General features: G+C 39.7%; 1 protein-coding gene across 1 annotated transcript; it reads right to left on the bottom strand.

The window, feature by feature from the left end:
• Positions 1 to 837: 837 nt before the first annotated feature.
• On the bottom strand, positions 838 to 16,124 carry LOC105919760 (DNA cross-link repair 1A (PSO2 homolog, S. cerevisiae)). The gene is made up of 9 exons (XM_012855149.3): positions 15,456 to 16,124; positions 10,453 to 11,721; positions 9,431 to 9,564; positions 7,103 to 7,221; positions 6,149 to 6,292; positions 5,919 to 6,064; positions 2,983 to 3,137; positions 2,380 to 2,521; positions 838 to 1,438 (listed from the first exon to the last, which is right to left on the bottom strand). The coding sequence occupies exons 1-9, from the start codon at positions 15,817 to 15,819 to the stop codon at positions 1,272 to 1,274; spliced, it is 2,640 nt and encodes an 879-aa protein (XP_012710603.2). The 5' UTR covers positions 15,820 to 16,124; the 3' UTR covers positions 838 to 1,271.
• Positions 16,125 to 17,038: the final 914 nt, after the last annotated feature.

The raw sequence follows: 17,038 nt of genomic DNA, 5'->3' as shown, positions 1-17,038 counted from the left end.
CCTGAGTCTCCCCGTTCTTATAGAAAGCAGTGTTGACTTTTTATAGATGTCATTTGCTTTTAAAATAATAAAAATCATATGAAAACAATCGAACAAGTTAGCTGAAAGTGATCTCTCATTTTCTCTATTTGATTTCAAGCACACTGGACGCTTTCAAGGCAAAATAGCCACTCACAACATGGCCGACATTTGTCTCTGAGACAACTGAACCAATAGGCCTACATAGATTTCCCAATTTAATTTATGGTTTGTCTCTTTTTGATATAGTTACAGCACACAAACGTGTTTAGCATCTTGTTAGCATAAGAAAAAAATTTAAACAAACCAACACCTTTGTAGATTTTTCTTTAGCTAGCTGTAAAGCATAGCTAATGCTAGTGTGGATGGTTTCACCTTTAATTTCCCTCTTCTCAACAGCGCAATGAAAAACAACTTTTATTAGCATTTCTATTTGAAAAATAACAATCTTGCTCAGTAAAAACAATCTCTGCCGCTTGTTTACATTGTTTCTATATCCTTCTTTGGCCCTTTGATAGATAAAACTGCTATTTACCCACAAGTTAGCATTTGACCTGCATAATTTAAAATTTTAATTGACTAATAAAAGTGGAGCTAACTTAACATTTTATAGTACAATAATTGAGTGTCTCTAAGCTTGGTATTAATTGAAAATTTTGCCTTTTTAAAGCCAGTAGCACAACTGCTGCTAGCACAGGTCAGAGTTTTATTTCACATATTTTGGTATGACAAAAAAACAAAAAAAAAAAAACAAAACTCTATGCTAATACAATATTATTTCTAGCAGCTGAAAAAGATGAGGCGAACAAGGCAAAGATGTAAAGAATATTTAAGACTTTTATTTTATAGCATACAAACATTATATAAAACATAAGTACAGTTTAAGAGCAGCATTTAAAGTATGTTGAATGAATACATACAGGGAATGTTACAACACTTAACCAGTCAATTCAGCAGTCAAATGCCTCAATGACTGCTTTAACCGAAAATAAGTTTCTGTAAACAGCACATTATTATTATTTAAGGCAGCAGTGGATTGAAGAATTAATCTGTAAACTGGTCTAAGAGTGCATATTTAACCATTCAGGATCAGCATGGCATGATGTCACTTCATTAGTCGATTGCTAAAGGGCTTTCATCAATAAAAAATAAATAAATTAGGTATAAATTAGTAGTGTATTACTACTCAAATACTAAACTGGATGTTTTTGGGGTTTTTTAAATAACGTGTTATTTAAAATCAGCGGCACGTATCAGAGCTTAGCTCTAGCTTCTGAGAGCCACTCGCTGAAACACTTCTCCATGGCCTTCCTGCTAGACCAGCTGCCAACGTTGACGGTGGGGATGATCTTCAGAGGCTTGAGCCACTGGACGAACCGTTTCAGCTCCAGGAAGCTGCTGTGTTCACTGTACGGGATTCCTGTCACAGAAACGGGAAGGTTGGCATCTTTTAGAACATTTTAACACCTCTCACCCTCAGCGTTAGAGCAATGATCTTTGTTTAGATCGAGCTTTGAGGGTTTCTGTCACTTTTACATCTCTTCACTCTGCCCCCCCACAATTCTTAATTACCCCATCAGCAAACAGAAGAGCAATTATGTCTGAGGTAAAAACCTGACACAGCCAGATGTTATGAAATACGACGAGGTAAAAATGCCAAAAAGAAGACAAACTCTTGAGGGTTTAACTCAGTCGAAAACGCAATCAAAGGATCCCTTTGATTCTCTTAAATAGGAACCTACAATGCTGCCTCTTGTTTGCCTCGCCTTCAACCATCTAACAAATTAACATGATGCCCGCTCTGAACAGATGTCGCTGAAATGGAGACAGGAGAGAGGGAAGGAGGAGGCAAATCAACATCTGCCAGAGTGACACAAAAACAGATGAAGGGGGAAAAAAATTAAAAGCTAACAATCGGTGGCAAAACCCTCCAGCTGCTACTGTAGCTGTGATGACAGATGACTTCGATTTGTCTGTTCAGAACTTCAATCCAAAAAGTGTAAGAAAAAATAAAAAACTGGCTTCATTTACTCAAAAAAAAAAAAAAAAAAATCCAGATAAAACCTTTTTTCATGCTAGACCAGAGGCCAACTGTGCTGAAAATAGGTGAAGATGCATTTTGATTATGTTCTCCATCCTGGCTTTGCTGAATACAGCCTTGTTTGATCTATGTCCCCCATAGAGGGCGCTGTAGGCCTAGTAAAAACAATTCAGCCACATTCTCATTATATCTAACCGCAGGACATGTTTTCTGTCTCTAGGCTGGCCAGAATTTATGTATGGAGTATGAAGAACAATATAACGCTTTACCCTGCTCTCTATGAATGGAAAAAAAAAAAAAAGTGAACCATCTCCATTTACCATAAACAGAGATGTTGCCACTAATCTGTGGCTGGATGTCTTCCACCGACTCCACCTGCTCGCTAAAGGTCCAGCCGGTGGGCTTGAAGGCTACCAGCCGATCGTACTGTGCTGAGAAGCGTGCCAGGTGCTGCTGCAGCTTCTGCAGAGAAGATGATTGAAAAAGGAAAAAAGAAAGGATTTTAAATGTATGTTTTAGGCTGAGGATGCAGTATTATTGCAAACATAAGCTCTGCATTATAGCAGCTCTTGCTGATGACACATTAAAGCCAAACCTACTGCATTTATGTCCCCATTAGCTGGCGTTTCTGCGCCCAGTCATGTGTGGAATATACCAACTCGGGGGATAATAAAAATCTCACTAGAAACAATGTTTTTTTTTTGCCGCTAATGATAATTTTCAAACTGTATGATGACTTTGATCATCACTGCAGTCTCATTACAGCCTTTAACATGAATATAGAAAACAGAATAAAGTAATAGTTGCTTTTCCAAATAGACTACAGATCCTAAATCAGGAGCAATGGAAGGGCCATCGTGGAAATTAAAACTAAATGATCTTTAACATCATGTAATAAAAATCTTAAGCCCTGCTGCACCCACATTAAAGGAGAGCTGCATCATGGGAAGCACGTGAACCTGGGCCGCCTTCCAGTCCGTGGTTATGCGCTCCTTGATTTGCTGAGACTCCAGGCAGCACATGGTGTTGTATTTGTCTCTGGAGAGGCACACTTTTGACCCCAAGACCTCTGCCAGAGCTGCAAATAAAAAGAAAATCAGAAAAAAATAAAATAAAAATGTTGTGTAAGCACCAGTTTGTACCTTACATCACCTTCGCTGCAACACACAGCCCATGAACCTCACTTAAGAGGAAGCATCCATGCCTTCTGAGCATTCATGTTACAGCCAGAAACTTAGGATTTTATGCAACAGACTAACAAAGAAGTGTGTGTTTGTTAAGTGTACAGAAAAACAACACCGGGTAAAAAAAAAAAAAAAAAAAAAAATCCATTAAAAAGGTCACATATTGTGACATTGAAAAGCAAAAATTAGTGCTCTGTTGACCAACGTTCATCTCGCTGCAAGTTTTCATCCCCTCCTCCTTATAAGACAACTTTCTCCACCTTAAAGAAAACAGCTCTCCATCTATAGTTTATCTAAAACTTTAGTAAATGGAGCCTTTATCATCATCATTCTGTTGTAATTTTCAAAGAAACATTTACCTTCTTGCAGTGGTTTTTAGCCTTCCATAGTTTAGCTTTCGCTGTTCAGGTCCTAATAAAAACCTAGAGAAATTCCTTGCTGTTATTCTCTGAATATTGACCAGAGTGTTTTTAATGTTTGTGATATGAGCCGCCTGCTCTTTAAGCTGAAAAAACAAAACAAATCTAACCAAAGATTTTCATTTCTGTTCTATTTTTATGTTCAAACGATGGACTAAACAACGCTCAGCAATATGCTTTTGATATTGTTGTGTAACCTACCCAAGCTTGTTCTTTATGATGCCGTTTGCTCACTAATGTTCTGTGACAAACTTCTGTGGTCTTTACAAACTAGCTGCATTTAACAAAAAAAAAAAAAAAAAAAAAAAAAAAAAAAAAAAAAAAAAAAGTACAACATTCATATTTTAATATAGTCAATTTTCTATATCTGCTGGTTCTGGTCCTTTAAGTTTTCTGAAGTTTACAGTCAACGCTGCCATATATCAGGACATTTTAGAGCACTTCATGGTCCCAACCAAATATGGAGTGCATAAAAAGGAACATTTTTCAGAAGCCTAATGTTTAAAATATGCTTTTTTTTTAATGTATTTACTGGCATTTAGTAGTTTTCTGAGACACAGAATTTTGAGTTTTCATTTTCCGTAAGCAATAATATTCAAAACGCATTATACAAGTTTGAATTTTTTTAATGGGTGACAAAAATATTGAACTTTTCCCCCCAATATTTCTTATTTTGGAGCAGTGCCTGCATAGCATACTGAGGTAAAATTACACACAGGATGTTGTCCTCTTAAAGGTTATAGCAGATTATATTCAAGGATCTCAAAGTAAAAAAAAGGTTTAATACAAATGCACACCACACTTAAGATTTCTATTTGTTAAAAACCTTCTAAACATCTTGTAAAAATTTTTCCTTCCTCAACATGATTATGCTCCATTTTTTTTGCTTGTTTGTCACAAAGAATCTTAATGTAAAACATGTCAGAGTTTGTGGTTGTAACTTTCAAAGCTATGGGCTTGTTCTTTATAAACTTGTAAACCACAAATGGGCAATTTTCCCCATCGCGTTAGACCATAGATAAATTTACTGGGGTAAGGAAAAGCTTTATTTCAATAAAAACTCCCCACCGTTGCGTTTGCTCGTCATGCAGTGCTTTCTAAGGCCCTTTAGGTAAAAAAAAAAAAAATAATAATTCAGGTGCATTTCTATAGAAAACTGCAGCCGCCCATTAATTATTCCCGCGTGTCAGCAGAGGACAGGCCGCCTCCTTGCGAGGACGGCTCATATTGAGTTATACTTTTGTTCAGAAACGGACAAATCCTCAAATCCTGTGCGTCGCTTGGGTCGCCTTTCAATTTCGATGCAATAACCGGTGACCTTTTAGCGGGATGGAAGCGATTCAGGGGCGATGTGGGGAAAAAAAATAAATAAATAGCACACTCGTCTCCTTACGGTTGAGTTTAGATGAGATTACGTTTGTCCATCCAGAAGTTCATGTTGACGGCCAACAGCCATGCTTAAGTTACGACTAAGATTTAAAGTAATGTTCTAATGCAGGGGTGTCAAACTCATTTTGGTTGAGGGGCCGCATACAGCTTAATCTGATCTCAAGAGGGCCACACAAGTAAATTCATTGCAAGATTAAATAGAACTAATAAATGTGGACTTGTTGATTTTTATATCAAGTTAATTTCACTTTTACACAATATATTATGAATAACCTCAGCGTTTTTAAGAAAAGTATGTGCAATTTCAACAATACTCTTACTCAGTTAAACATTTACTTGTGCATTATGCATAAGAACTGATCACAGTGATTATACAATGTTGAAAAACATTTATTCACATTTTTTGGAACTTAAAAACACTGTCCTGCATGACAAAATACATCAAACAGATAAAAATTAAGAAATGATTTGAATTCTTCCACACCTGAAGCTTAATCTGCTAATTAAAACACAGCGCCCCTCGTGGACAATATAGGAACTGCATATTTTCAATTAAACAAAGTACATGTTTTTTTCAATAATTGTTTTATCATTCTCTTCCTTTTATCTTGTCCACTTGTGAAAGTCAAATCTGATGAGCTCTTTGTGGCATCTTATTGCCACATTGCCAGACAGGACACTGGGGGAAAAAAAAAAAAAAATCTTTATATAATGATAATGCATTTAGCCACAGGGCCGGACTAAATTGTTCGGCGGGCCGGATCCGGCCTGCGGGCCGTATGTTTGACACCCCTGTTCTAATGTATGTTCTTGGGTGGATTTATTCATCTTTTTGAGGTTTAGAAACATATTGCATGGCACACGTACCTAGGAAGACCTTTTCTTTCCCCACGGAGTACGAGCCACACACCACGAGGGTGCGCGGGTGGAGGGTCACCAACTCGAAGGCCGTGCTGGCGGCAAAGTTGATGACCTCCTGCTGCCGGGGGAAGGTGTACTCCGGGCTGCAGTAGCTGCAAAGAGGGGCCAGCATTCAAAGCGACCGCAAGTTTAAAACATAAAAACAAAAAAAACAGCAAGAACATCCAGCGACTCACGTGGTGTCCAGGTAGAGAGTCTGAACCCGGCAGCCGAGCAGCTGAGGGTAAGTTTCCATGGAGGGGTCGGCCCTGAAGTCACCGGTGTGGAGCACCGTCTGTCCATCGGGCAGGAAGAACAGCAGCATCGCAGCTCCTGGACAACTGGGGGACAGCAGGAACAAAAAGCTGAACTCAGGGGTTTTCCCCACAGCTTCCAGACTCAAACCTCACGCCCATATCTGAACACTGCAAAAACGGATCTAGAAATAAGTAAAATGTTCTTAAAATTTGTGTTTTTTGTCCTAGATTTGAGCAGGTAAATAAGATTATCTGCCAATGGAATGAGTATTTTGACCCCTAAAATAAGATAATTGGACATCCTGCACTTGAAATAACATGGAGATAAATTGTTCCTATTTCAAGTGCAAAAATCTTATTCTATTGGCAGATCATCTTATTTACATGCTCAAATCAAGGAAAAATACACAAATTTTAAGAGCATTTTACTTATTTTAAGTTCCGTTTTTGCAGTGAATCGATCCAGAAGCTCACGATCGTTTTCATGCAGGGATTTCTACAGCTTTGGGTTACGGAGCCTGCACAGAATAATACGAGATATTTGGACGGACGGATGATGGACAAGCCAATGGAGAGATGGATGGACGGACAAACAAATAGATGAACCGCTGCTCAAAATGTGGCTGGACTTCCAGACAAAACCGACGGATGAAGGGAGGAAAGGATGGACAAAGAGATGGGAGGATAAAACGAACGGTGAGACGCAGAAAGACGAAAAGGACTGAATGTCACTAGAGGAAAGAAGCACCAGGAAAACATGATTGGTCACACCTGCTGCCATCGTTGCAGTTTTCATGCATAATAAACGCACTTCAATGCTTTCCTGACACCACACAGCACTAATCCTGGAACAACGCAGCGTTTCCCCCCCCACCGACGTCACGGCGGACTCACTGGTTGGCGTCCAGGAGGATGACCCTGACTCCGTCTACCTCCACCTCGGTGTTCATGGGCAGGATGTGGACGTACTGCTCTGCCACCCTCAGCTTGCTCTTCACCAGGTTGCCTGTGATCTGACAGGAAGAGACGGCCGTCAGTCAACTTAACCTGCCGGTTACCTTTAAAACAATCAGGCAAATAAAAAATAAATACAAAAACACTGATTCTATGAGCACGCCCAGATGTGGTCAGATAAGAGATAATCAACACTGCGCAGCAGCTGGAAAAACAAGCCCAGCACCGTGTTGGAGCTGCTGTGAGGCGCCTGTCCAGCTGAGTTTAGTTCATCTAAACATTTTCTAGAAGTCTTGGTTTCATTTTAAAAACATAAGCATTAAGAGAAGATCCTGTTCCTTGGTTGAATGTGCAGAGACATCGATTCCTGGGAGGATTGGCAACTTTATTTTTTTTTTTTTGGATGCAACCTTGCAACTCTTCTCAGATTGATGCGCAGCCACACCTACACGCTTCAGAAAAGCAAACCCCTGCATCCATAGTTGACTTTTACTTTGCATTAGGGCTGAACGATTTTGGAAAATAATCTAATTGCGACTTTTTTTCTTAATATTGCGATTTAATGCGATTTTTTTTCCAGTTTAATTTATCATGTCTTTTTAAACATATACAAACAATAAATCAAATTGTTTCCTCGCTGTGCAGATTAGTTGCTAAAAGACCCACAGCATCTAAACTCAGAGCAGAAATCATTGCGTTCTGCCTACAATATATTTCAACCAAAATTGCAATTTTGACTTTTCTCTGCATTAACCACAAGCAACAAAAATGGCCTCTAGATAAAGATGTTTTTAAACAAGGACTATTTAAAACAAGAACTTTTAATGTTTCTTTTAATCAGAATATTATTCAAGAGAACAGCTTTTAATTGATTTGGACATCAATCCTCGAACATAAAGTGCAACCAACAAACAAGTCTATGTATTAAACTGATTGACCTGTACTTAATGCTATGTATGATTATATAAACTCTAAAACAAGTAATAAAATTAGATTATCTCACTGCTGCAACTGTCTTCCCTTCAATGTGGAGGCAAACCCACTTTAAACGTTTTACCAACACCTAATGGACGTCTCTAATTCCCCAATTGTTACATAGCCAAAAATTGCAGACTCTGCAATTTGGAAATTGCGTTTTTTTTAAAATCACGATTATATTGAAAATGCGATTAATTTTTCAGCCCTATTTTGTATTAAACATCAAGGATGAACTTGGTCTCTCTTTATGTATCATTTGTATTGAATAATATGTTGTGTGTTTTGTACACTTATGGTTAGATTTAAATCACTTCAGAACCAGGTAAAGACCAGGTTACTTGATTCATTTTGTCCTGATATATAAAACTCATAGAAGTCAAAGGAGGTCACATTTAAAAATAAATAAATAAATAAAAAAGCCCTTTTTTCCCAGGGCTAGCTTCCTAAACGCTCAATCTCTGTGCCTTACCTTACAAAAATAAAACCTCAGTGGATCCTTAGGAAGCAGCGTCTGCTTCATTTCCTGTTAAGCAGCCTCTACTGCCTTTAATATTCTCTTCCGTTAAAAGCTCACGTAACAAATCCACTCCTAACGTTAGTATTTTTATGCTTCTAAACAGATTATCAATTTCGTATTCAGCATAAAAATAAAATTAATCGGGTTTTCTTACCGCCGTCACACATTAACTGGCGAAACACATGCACTGTGACTAAAGATAAAGTCCAACTGAGGACCAGATAAATTACATTTCTGGCATGTCATGCGGTTTTTCTGCATGACTAACTAGAGGAGAGGGGAAAAAAAAAAAGAAAAGAAAGGAAAGCTTTTTAAAATTTAATTGATTTCATTAACGATCACTTGTTGGCAAATTGGTATTCATTGCTGGCGACTGCAGGCCGATTTCTCATTACTCTGAGCGAATGCAGCGCAGGAGATAAAGAGCGGATCAGGTGCGTCTTTTATGAGCTTTGTGGAAGCTTTAATGCATTTATAGAAAAAAAAAACAGACCGTTTTAGGAATTTACAATAATTTCTGTACAAACAACTGAAGCTTCATCAAAATCTTCCCGGAAAAATAAAATAAAAAAATACACCAAATGGTATTAGGACCACTTTTCCCCTTGCAGACAAGTCCAGCATAAAAGCTACGGCTTGAATTCAGTGACATAACAACGTGACTCACTGCTGCACAGCTGCGAATAGATTTAACCACTCAAAAAGAAAAATAATAAAAGGTGTCAAGAGAGGTGAGCGGGAGGCGCCGTGAGCGCGGCCCACGCCGGACTCACCCTGTTACAGTAGATTGGAAATGTGGAGCTCTTGGTCAGGCCTCCATAATGGTCCGAGTGGAAATGCGTTAGGAAGTAGGTGCTGATGCCCTGAATCTCTCCGTAACGAAACGCGTCGACAACAAACTTGGTACCTGAGAGCATTAAAGAGAAAATACGCGTTAAAAATAGCAACGTTTCACATTAAATGATTTTTTTTATACAGAAAAATGACATACAGTTAGATCTCAATGCATTAGAATATCCCTAAAAAGTCAGTTTATAAATAAATAAAATCAAAGTTCAACCCGTAGATTAGTCACACACAGAGGATAAATTGTTGTCGTGTGTCCAGCTACAGCCCCTATGTTTACCGCACCAAGTCTGCCTCTTTGGTATGAGGTCCTCGGTTCAATTCCCGGTTGCATCAGGAAGAGCATCCTTGATTGCAGCACCGAATCGTTCACCTTTATGCCAAGCGTTGACCCAGCAGCCCTTTGCATGATGGCGTAGAGCATATTTTAACATTATATTCCAATATATTAGATATATTTAAATATCCATTATAATCCCATTTTGTTAAATTGGTCTTATGCAATACTGTGTCTGAAAAGCTGACTTTTAAGTCTGCCTCTCTTACCTTTGCAGGTCAGAGAGGCCCCTTCCCTGTCCACTTTTAAAGCTCGTCTTAAAACCCGTCTATTTAACTTGGCTTTCAACACCAGCGAGATCTAGTTTAAAGTGTATGTCTTTGTTTTTAAACTCCTTTTAATTATTATTATTTTTATTTTTTTGTGGTTTTGGATTGTACAGCACTTTGTATCAACTGTGGTTGTTTTAAAGTGCTTTATAAATAAAGCTGGTATGGTATGGTATGGTATGGTATGGTAAGACCCAGAATAACCAGAGAATACACTAAATTATCCCTCTGTGTGTAACTGATCTACAGATTTTTTTTTCCCAGCTGCATTACTGGAGTAAACAAACTTATTTTTAAGGACTTTCTGATTCATTGAGCTGCACCTGTACGCTCACTTACTGACCAGGAATCTTCTTGTAAAAAGGACAACGAGGCAGCTGCACTTCCCCGTCGCCGTCCGCTCTGCTCCACCTCCTTCTCCAGCCTCTGTTCCCGCCTTTGCCGGCTACGCCCGCCGAGCTCGAGTCGTCTCTAAACCCCGCTGCCTGCGAGGCCTCTGCCGCCGGCTCGGCCTGGCCTCTCCCCCGTCCGTCTCCCCTTCGCCTCCTCCCGCCCGGGTTCTTACCGGACGGCGGCGCGGAGGAGGCGTCCGGCTTGTGTTGTCCGCTTTCGGTCTCCGTCGCCTTGAGCGGCTTGAGGCCGAAAAACACCCCGATGTCGGTCTGCTTCAGGCCGGGGGCTTGGCCCGCCTTGGCCTGGCCTTTCTGAGGAGGCATGGGTTGCTGTTTTGTCACAGAAGAGTCCTGCGACGTAGATACTGGAGGAGAGCGAGGTTTCTGACCGAGGCTTTCTCTTAGACGCTCTAAAACGATTCTCTGCGGCGACTGCAAGCCGCTGCTGCTGGTTTTACTGCCAGATGGAGACCGAGCCTCTGCATCTGCTCTGTTTGGGCCGGCCTGTTCATTAGTAGGTGCTAACGAAGAGACTGCATACAGCTGGGAGGAGGAGGAGGGATCGTTTGTTGGCGTTTCATGGTCCTCACAGTTATTGTCTATAAACTCGGCCAGGATTTCATCTTCGCTAGAGAAGCTGTTGCTGAACAGCATCACTGAGCGTTCGTGCTCTGACCCTCCGTTAGGAAAGAGAGACTTTCTGCAGTTATCGCCGACTTCTGGTTCTGCAGGGAGCTCAGACAGCGGAGAGTAGGAAATCCCATCATCCTCATCATCATCATCCTCGCGAAAAGGTTCCTCCTTAGCTGAACTTGCCTGAGCTGCAGCGCTTTCCTTGACTGGAGTGGATGAAGTGTCCGTTTTACCTTGCGAGGCGCCCGCAGCCTTTTGGACTTTATTACTTCTTAACCAGCCTTTCTTTTTCTTGAAGTCGTCCGGCCCGGGGGAGCGCAGCATCAGAAGGCCGTTTGCAGGCTCTGACGGAGGTGCTGCGGCGTGATTCTGTCGCGGGGAGGCGGGGACGGGGGCGCGGCCCGGAGAGGGATCTGACGGGAAGCTGAGCGTCTCTTGGAAACCCGCTTCCCTGCCGGCGTCGGTCTGCCGGGACAGACCGGGGGCTGCCGCGGCGCCGCTCGCACGGCTTTCGGCGAGAAGCGTGTGGTTGAACCTCTTGTAGTGGTTTGGAAGGGTGGAGGAACACCGGAGACCATCTGGACATTCTGGGGAGAGAAGACAAAACCGGGCGGTCAGATCTGTCGACTGATCTGACTCACTCGAGTGTATTCACACCTGCACAAAACATCCAGGACAAGTGGGGAAACAAACTCTGGTCCGTTTAAAGCGGACTGCTAGAAACACCCCCCCACTAACCAGAAACCAGTAACCCTGCAAGGACGGGCGGGTAAAACAACGGATAGAAAGTCATTTCAGGTTCTGTCACCGACTCCAAATCCCAAAGACAAAGAGCTAAACACTTGGGTTTCAAAGATAAATCATGTATATGCAATATACCAAATCAAATGCCTTTTTTCTGTTTAGATAATAGAGAAAGGTACGGAAGAGGATTAGGGCCACTCAAAAAAAAAAAAGAAGTCTACTCAATTCTGACTTTTTTCTCAGAATTCTGAGAAAAAAGTCAGAATTCTGAGAAAAAAGTCAGAATTGAGTAGACTTCTTTTTTTTTTTTTTTTTTTGAGTGGCCCTAATCCTCTTCCGTAGAAAGGGATGCATTTTGGGCGAAAAAAAAAACCATTTTCTATTCATATATTTGATCATTGTTTGAGAAAATGATCAAATTAAATTAATTTTCACAGCTTAACAGGGAGCCTGTAAAGCGTTACCTCTCAAAGTTAATCGCATTGAGTCACTGACCCTCATCCTGAGCACTTTGTGTTTGATAATAGACGATAAAGGAGCTCAGAAGGGCAAACACAATAAAATCACATAGGCCAAAGTCAGCTGTCCAACACAATTACATCAAGTGTGGGGGGGGGGGAACACATTATCAGACATAGTTTTGTGTATTTTAGTTCACAGTGGCGACTTTATGCAAAACTACCTCCATAACGACCCAGAATGCATTTATGGCACAATCTGAAGCCAGGTCCTAAGTGAATGAAATGAAAACATTGCATGTCTAATGAATTGTCGAGCAGGTAAACTAGAGCTGTATAAATACCGATTCACATCTTTATTGCCATAGGGTTATATAAGGTTTGATGATCAAAGATTAGACTATGACTAAAGCCTGTTTATTTGGCAACATAAAACTTTTTTTTTTAACCTTTTGTTATAGTACAACCACAAACAATGTATTTTACTGGGATTCTAACTGATAAGCCATCACAAAGCAGCACATAAATGTGAAGTTAAGGGAGTTTCTTTTATATGTATTTCCCATCCTTGCACTGGATTTAGCCGCTTCTTCCATGCAAGGTTGTGGGAGGGCCTGGTGCTTTACTCCAATTAGGGGAGACCAATTAACTAACCTGATGGTCTTTTTTTTTTTTTCAACAACAAAAATGATTAAGCAGAGTTCACCAGTGTTTAAATTATTCTCTGTAATAAGTGCAGCTGTTCTGCTTCTGTCCTCAGAGAACGTTGCAGAACAAACAGCATCATGAAGACCAAGGAACACAGGCACACAGATCAGGGATAATGTTGAGGAGAATAGGGCTGTGTTAAAAAAAATAAAATAAATATATATATATATATATATATATATATATATATATATATATATATATATTCCAATCCTGAATCGATTCTCATTTTAACTCCTAAAGACTGATTTAAATAACTGAGGATCAATTAAAAATTATTTTCTGCTGTCCCTACAGCCATTAACTATTGTCATTTTATGAATCAATATAATACTAGTATCAATAAATACAGTCTTGTAATTCATATAACAGCTAAAAAAATGCTTTTAATACGAGCCGTCCAATTTGAGATCGCATCGGATCGAGGATAATAGATTCTAAATTGTAAGAATCGGAATCGGAACGATTCTTGAGATATGAACCTTTACCCAGCCCTAGTGGAGAAGTTTAAATCGGGGTTAGGTCATAAAGCAATAACCCCAGCCCAGAAAGAGTAAGACACAGCAGCAGAGATCCACAGCTCAGCTGGAAGAATCTGTAGACGGGACAATTATTGGCCACGCCCCACAAGTCTAGGCTATATAGAAGAATGGAAAGAAGAAAGCAGTTCAGAAAGGAAGGTCATAATGAATCCTGAGACTGGAGCAGAGGGTTCAGCTTCCAACTGGACGATTGTAAAAATACACCCAGAGCTACAGTGGATCAGAGCATACGTACATGCATCAGTGGCCCAGTCAAAGCCCGAAGCTAAACCCCATTTGGGATATGTGGCAAGATTTGACAATCTCTGTTCACAAATACTCTGTGTTCAGCCTCATTGAGGTTGTTTTGCAAACTAGTTTTAGCAGACTGTAAACTGTTTAGCAGCTGCAACTGTATCCAGGGGTGGTTCTACAAAGTAGGGCTGGACGATAATTGAATATCAATATATTCCAAAAAAAGTAAAAAAAAAAAACAAAGCAACTGGACTTGTTTTTGATCACCCTCATATGGGTGATCAAAACATCGCTCCTTTAAGCCAGGCCACTAACAACCCTAACGACTCCTTGTTACAGAGGAGTGGACCAGTTTCGGATCAATCTGCTGGCTTAATGTCTTTAACGACCGCCCATTACTAAGGGGTGGACCTGTTTCGGTTTAATTTGCATGTTATCTAAGCCATTACAAGGCCTTTGTTAGGCAGTAGTATAACGCTTGGTACTCATCATTACTTTAGACCTTTTGAATTGAGAAAGCTTCCTGGAGAGGAAGCAAAATGTCTTCAACTTTGGAAAACAAGTCCAGTTGCTTTGTTTTTTTTTTTACTTTTTTTGGAATGACGATGATAGAAAAAAAAAAGTGTCAAGAAGTTTTCCTTCCTTTTGCAGTCTAGCCTATCATATAGGTAAATATTACAGTCGTTACATCCTCCCAACCAATCACAAACGCAGACCAAGGAACGCTCCATCCCCTTGAAAGAGTTCAGAGAGCATATTTTCTTTTCTCTTTTTTAAACTTGCAGTTTTGGTAAAAAGTTAGTTGAATAAAGTTTGAATTCAGTGTTTGTGTGTTATGTATCTAAAAATTAGTCACAAATCAATAGCATAAAAGGAGCTGCACTTAAAATATATCTTTTCAATTTGTTGATAATTATCGATATCGACCAATATGATTTCTATTTTATCGATATATATATATATATATATATATATATATATATATATATATAGATATAGATATATATATATAGATATATATAAAGATAAGATAAGATAGTCTTTATTGATCTCACAATGGAGAAATTCACTCGTCACATCGGCTCATACAAGAAGGTGCAGAGTAGGAAAGGTGCATTCAGTTATATACAGTGAATCTTCATATATACAATGGATCAAAAAAGAATACCAAAAAATACAAAAAAGGAAATAGGAATGGGCATATGATGTCTCATTTAAATTCTTAGTGGTATATATATATATATATATATATATATATATATATATATATATAAACATATCTATATACTTAAATATATACATATATCTATGCGCCTACATACATACGTACCTATGCGTATATATGTGTACGAAACGTCTATATATATATATATATATATATATATATATATATATATATATATATATATAATTTTTTTTTTATTTTGTTGAAGCAAACAAAAACACGCTTCAGTTTATTTATCTGGGGGGAAAAAAAACAGAATAAAACGTGGGTTACTTCTCATCCATTTCATAACCATACTCTACTTCAGGTTGCTCTTTCGTATAAATTCCCAACACAATGCGTTGAGGTTTGTGGTTGTAGCCTGGCAGAAGTGAATACCGTAGATATGGACACTATATGGGGGTCTTTACCTCCGCATTTGTCCCTGGGGGTGTCGAGGCATTCGGCCACATGCCACCTCTGGGACTGCACGACCAGAATGCAGAAGGGCATCTGACAGATGGGGCAGTAGCGCCCAGATGTTGGCCCCTCGGCAGGAGGAGACGTGATGGGGGGTTCGCCAGATAACAAAACAGAAGCATCCCCTACAGCTGAGGGGTCTCCGGCCGCTTCTTGTTCTGTCTTTGGCCCGACAGAGAGAGGAGCCGCGTTCTTTGGCGTCTTCCTGGGGGCGCTTGTTCTCCTGCAAACGCGTGGCGATTTGCTGCTTTTTCTTTTCTTCTCGAGAGGTTTGTATTCCCAGATGTCATCCTCGGAGTCGTCCCTCTGTGACATTTGGACGGAGGAGCAACACACGCGGCGTCACCTCAAAACACGGGCTATTATTATTACACAAGAACTAACGTTTGGTAACATTCCTCCGCAGAAGCAAAACAAAAAAGTCACACTAAACCTGCCTGTGTTGGACAGTTTCCATAGATATGCTCCGTGCGCATGTCACTAAACGATAACTCGTTTTTAAAAAATAAAATAAAATACTAATTACGATTTAGAGGATGTTTTTCATGTGATTCGGTCATGTTCTGCTGCCTGTAACAGTTAGCTACCCTTACCGCCACAACACGACAACGAATCACGTGAATATAACCACAAGAAAAAGAGCCACACTTTCTACATTTTTCAACAACATTGAATTGCTTACCTATTTTTAGTATAACATCGGGAAAAAAATTCAACTGACATATATATTACTTAAAATCAGATGTCGATGTGAATTTCGATTAGAGAAAACTATTTTAAGGAGTAATGTATTTTATCCTTTCAGCGAAATCGGAAGTCTGAATCTACAAATGTACCCTCATTGGGCGGCTTTGGCCACGCGGCTGCTGTGATTGGTTATTGTCCCCTTCAGGAACCAGCGACGTCACCCGTCATCAAAGTTGTAGTTTGTTTTGGTGCAATCATGGCGTCCCACTGCAGCCTCTCTACGCTGTTTCCCATCCAGAGTCAGCTGGATAACGCTTTGGATGACGCTGCGACACAGCAAGAAAAAGAAGATCTTGTCTTGTCTTATTTGAAAAAGATAGACGAGAGAGAAGACCTGAAGATACCGGATTTTCAGACAGGTTAGATGACGTTGCAGCTTTAGCTTCCTTAGCAACTCTGCTCCCTTCAGAATAGTTTGACAAGAGTTTAACAACTAATGTCCCTTACAGTTTCTTAACGTTTTGATAAAATAAAAGCACCTTATTTTGAATTATTATTTACCTCCTCGTTTTGGCGTCCATTAACTACTTAGCTCGCTCCTAAAGATGTTATAGTAGTAGCTTAAATTGCAGTTTTTAAGTTCCCTTAAATTCTGTCTTCTCAGTAATTTAAGAAAAGCAGCGACAAAAACTAAACTTTGACCAACCGTAGGACCACTTATCTGTGTAGTTTTGACATTTGACGCCCATAGGTGCCTTGCAAAAGTATTCACACACTCCAAATTTTATATATAATATATTATGTGATAAATCGCCAGAGTAAAGTTTGAAAAAAAAAAAAAAAATCT

This window comes from Fundulus heteroclitus, chromosome 10 (genome assembly GCF_011125445.2).
Source record: "Fundulus heteroclitus isolate FHET01 chromosome 10, MU-UCD_Fhet_4.1, whole genome shotgun sequence".
NCBI classification, from domain to species: Eukaryota; Metazoa; Chordata; class Actinopteri; order Cyprinodontiformes; family Fundulidae; genus Fundulus; species Fundulus heteroclitus.
The sequence above is the reverse complement of the archived record's forward strand: the minus strand, read 5'-3'. Positions and strand labels throughout refer to the sequence as shown.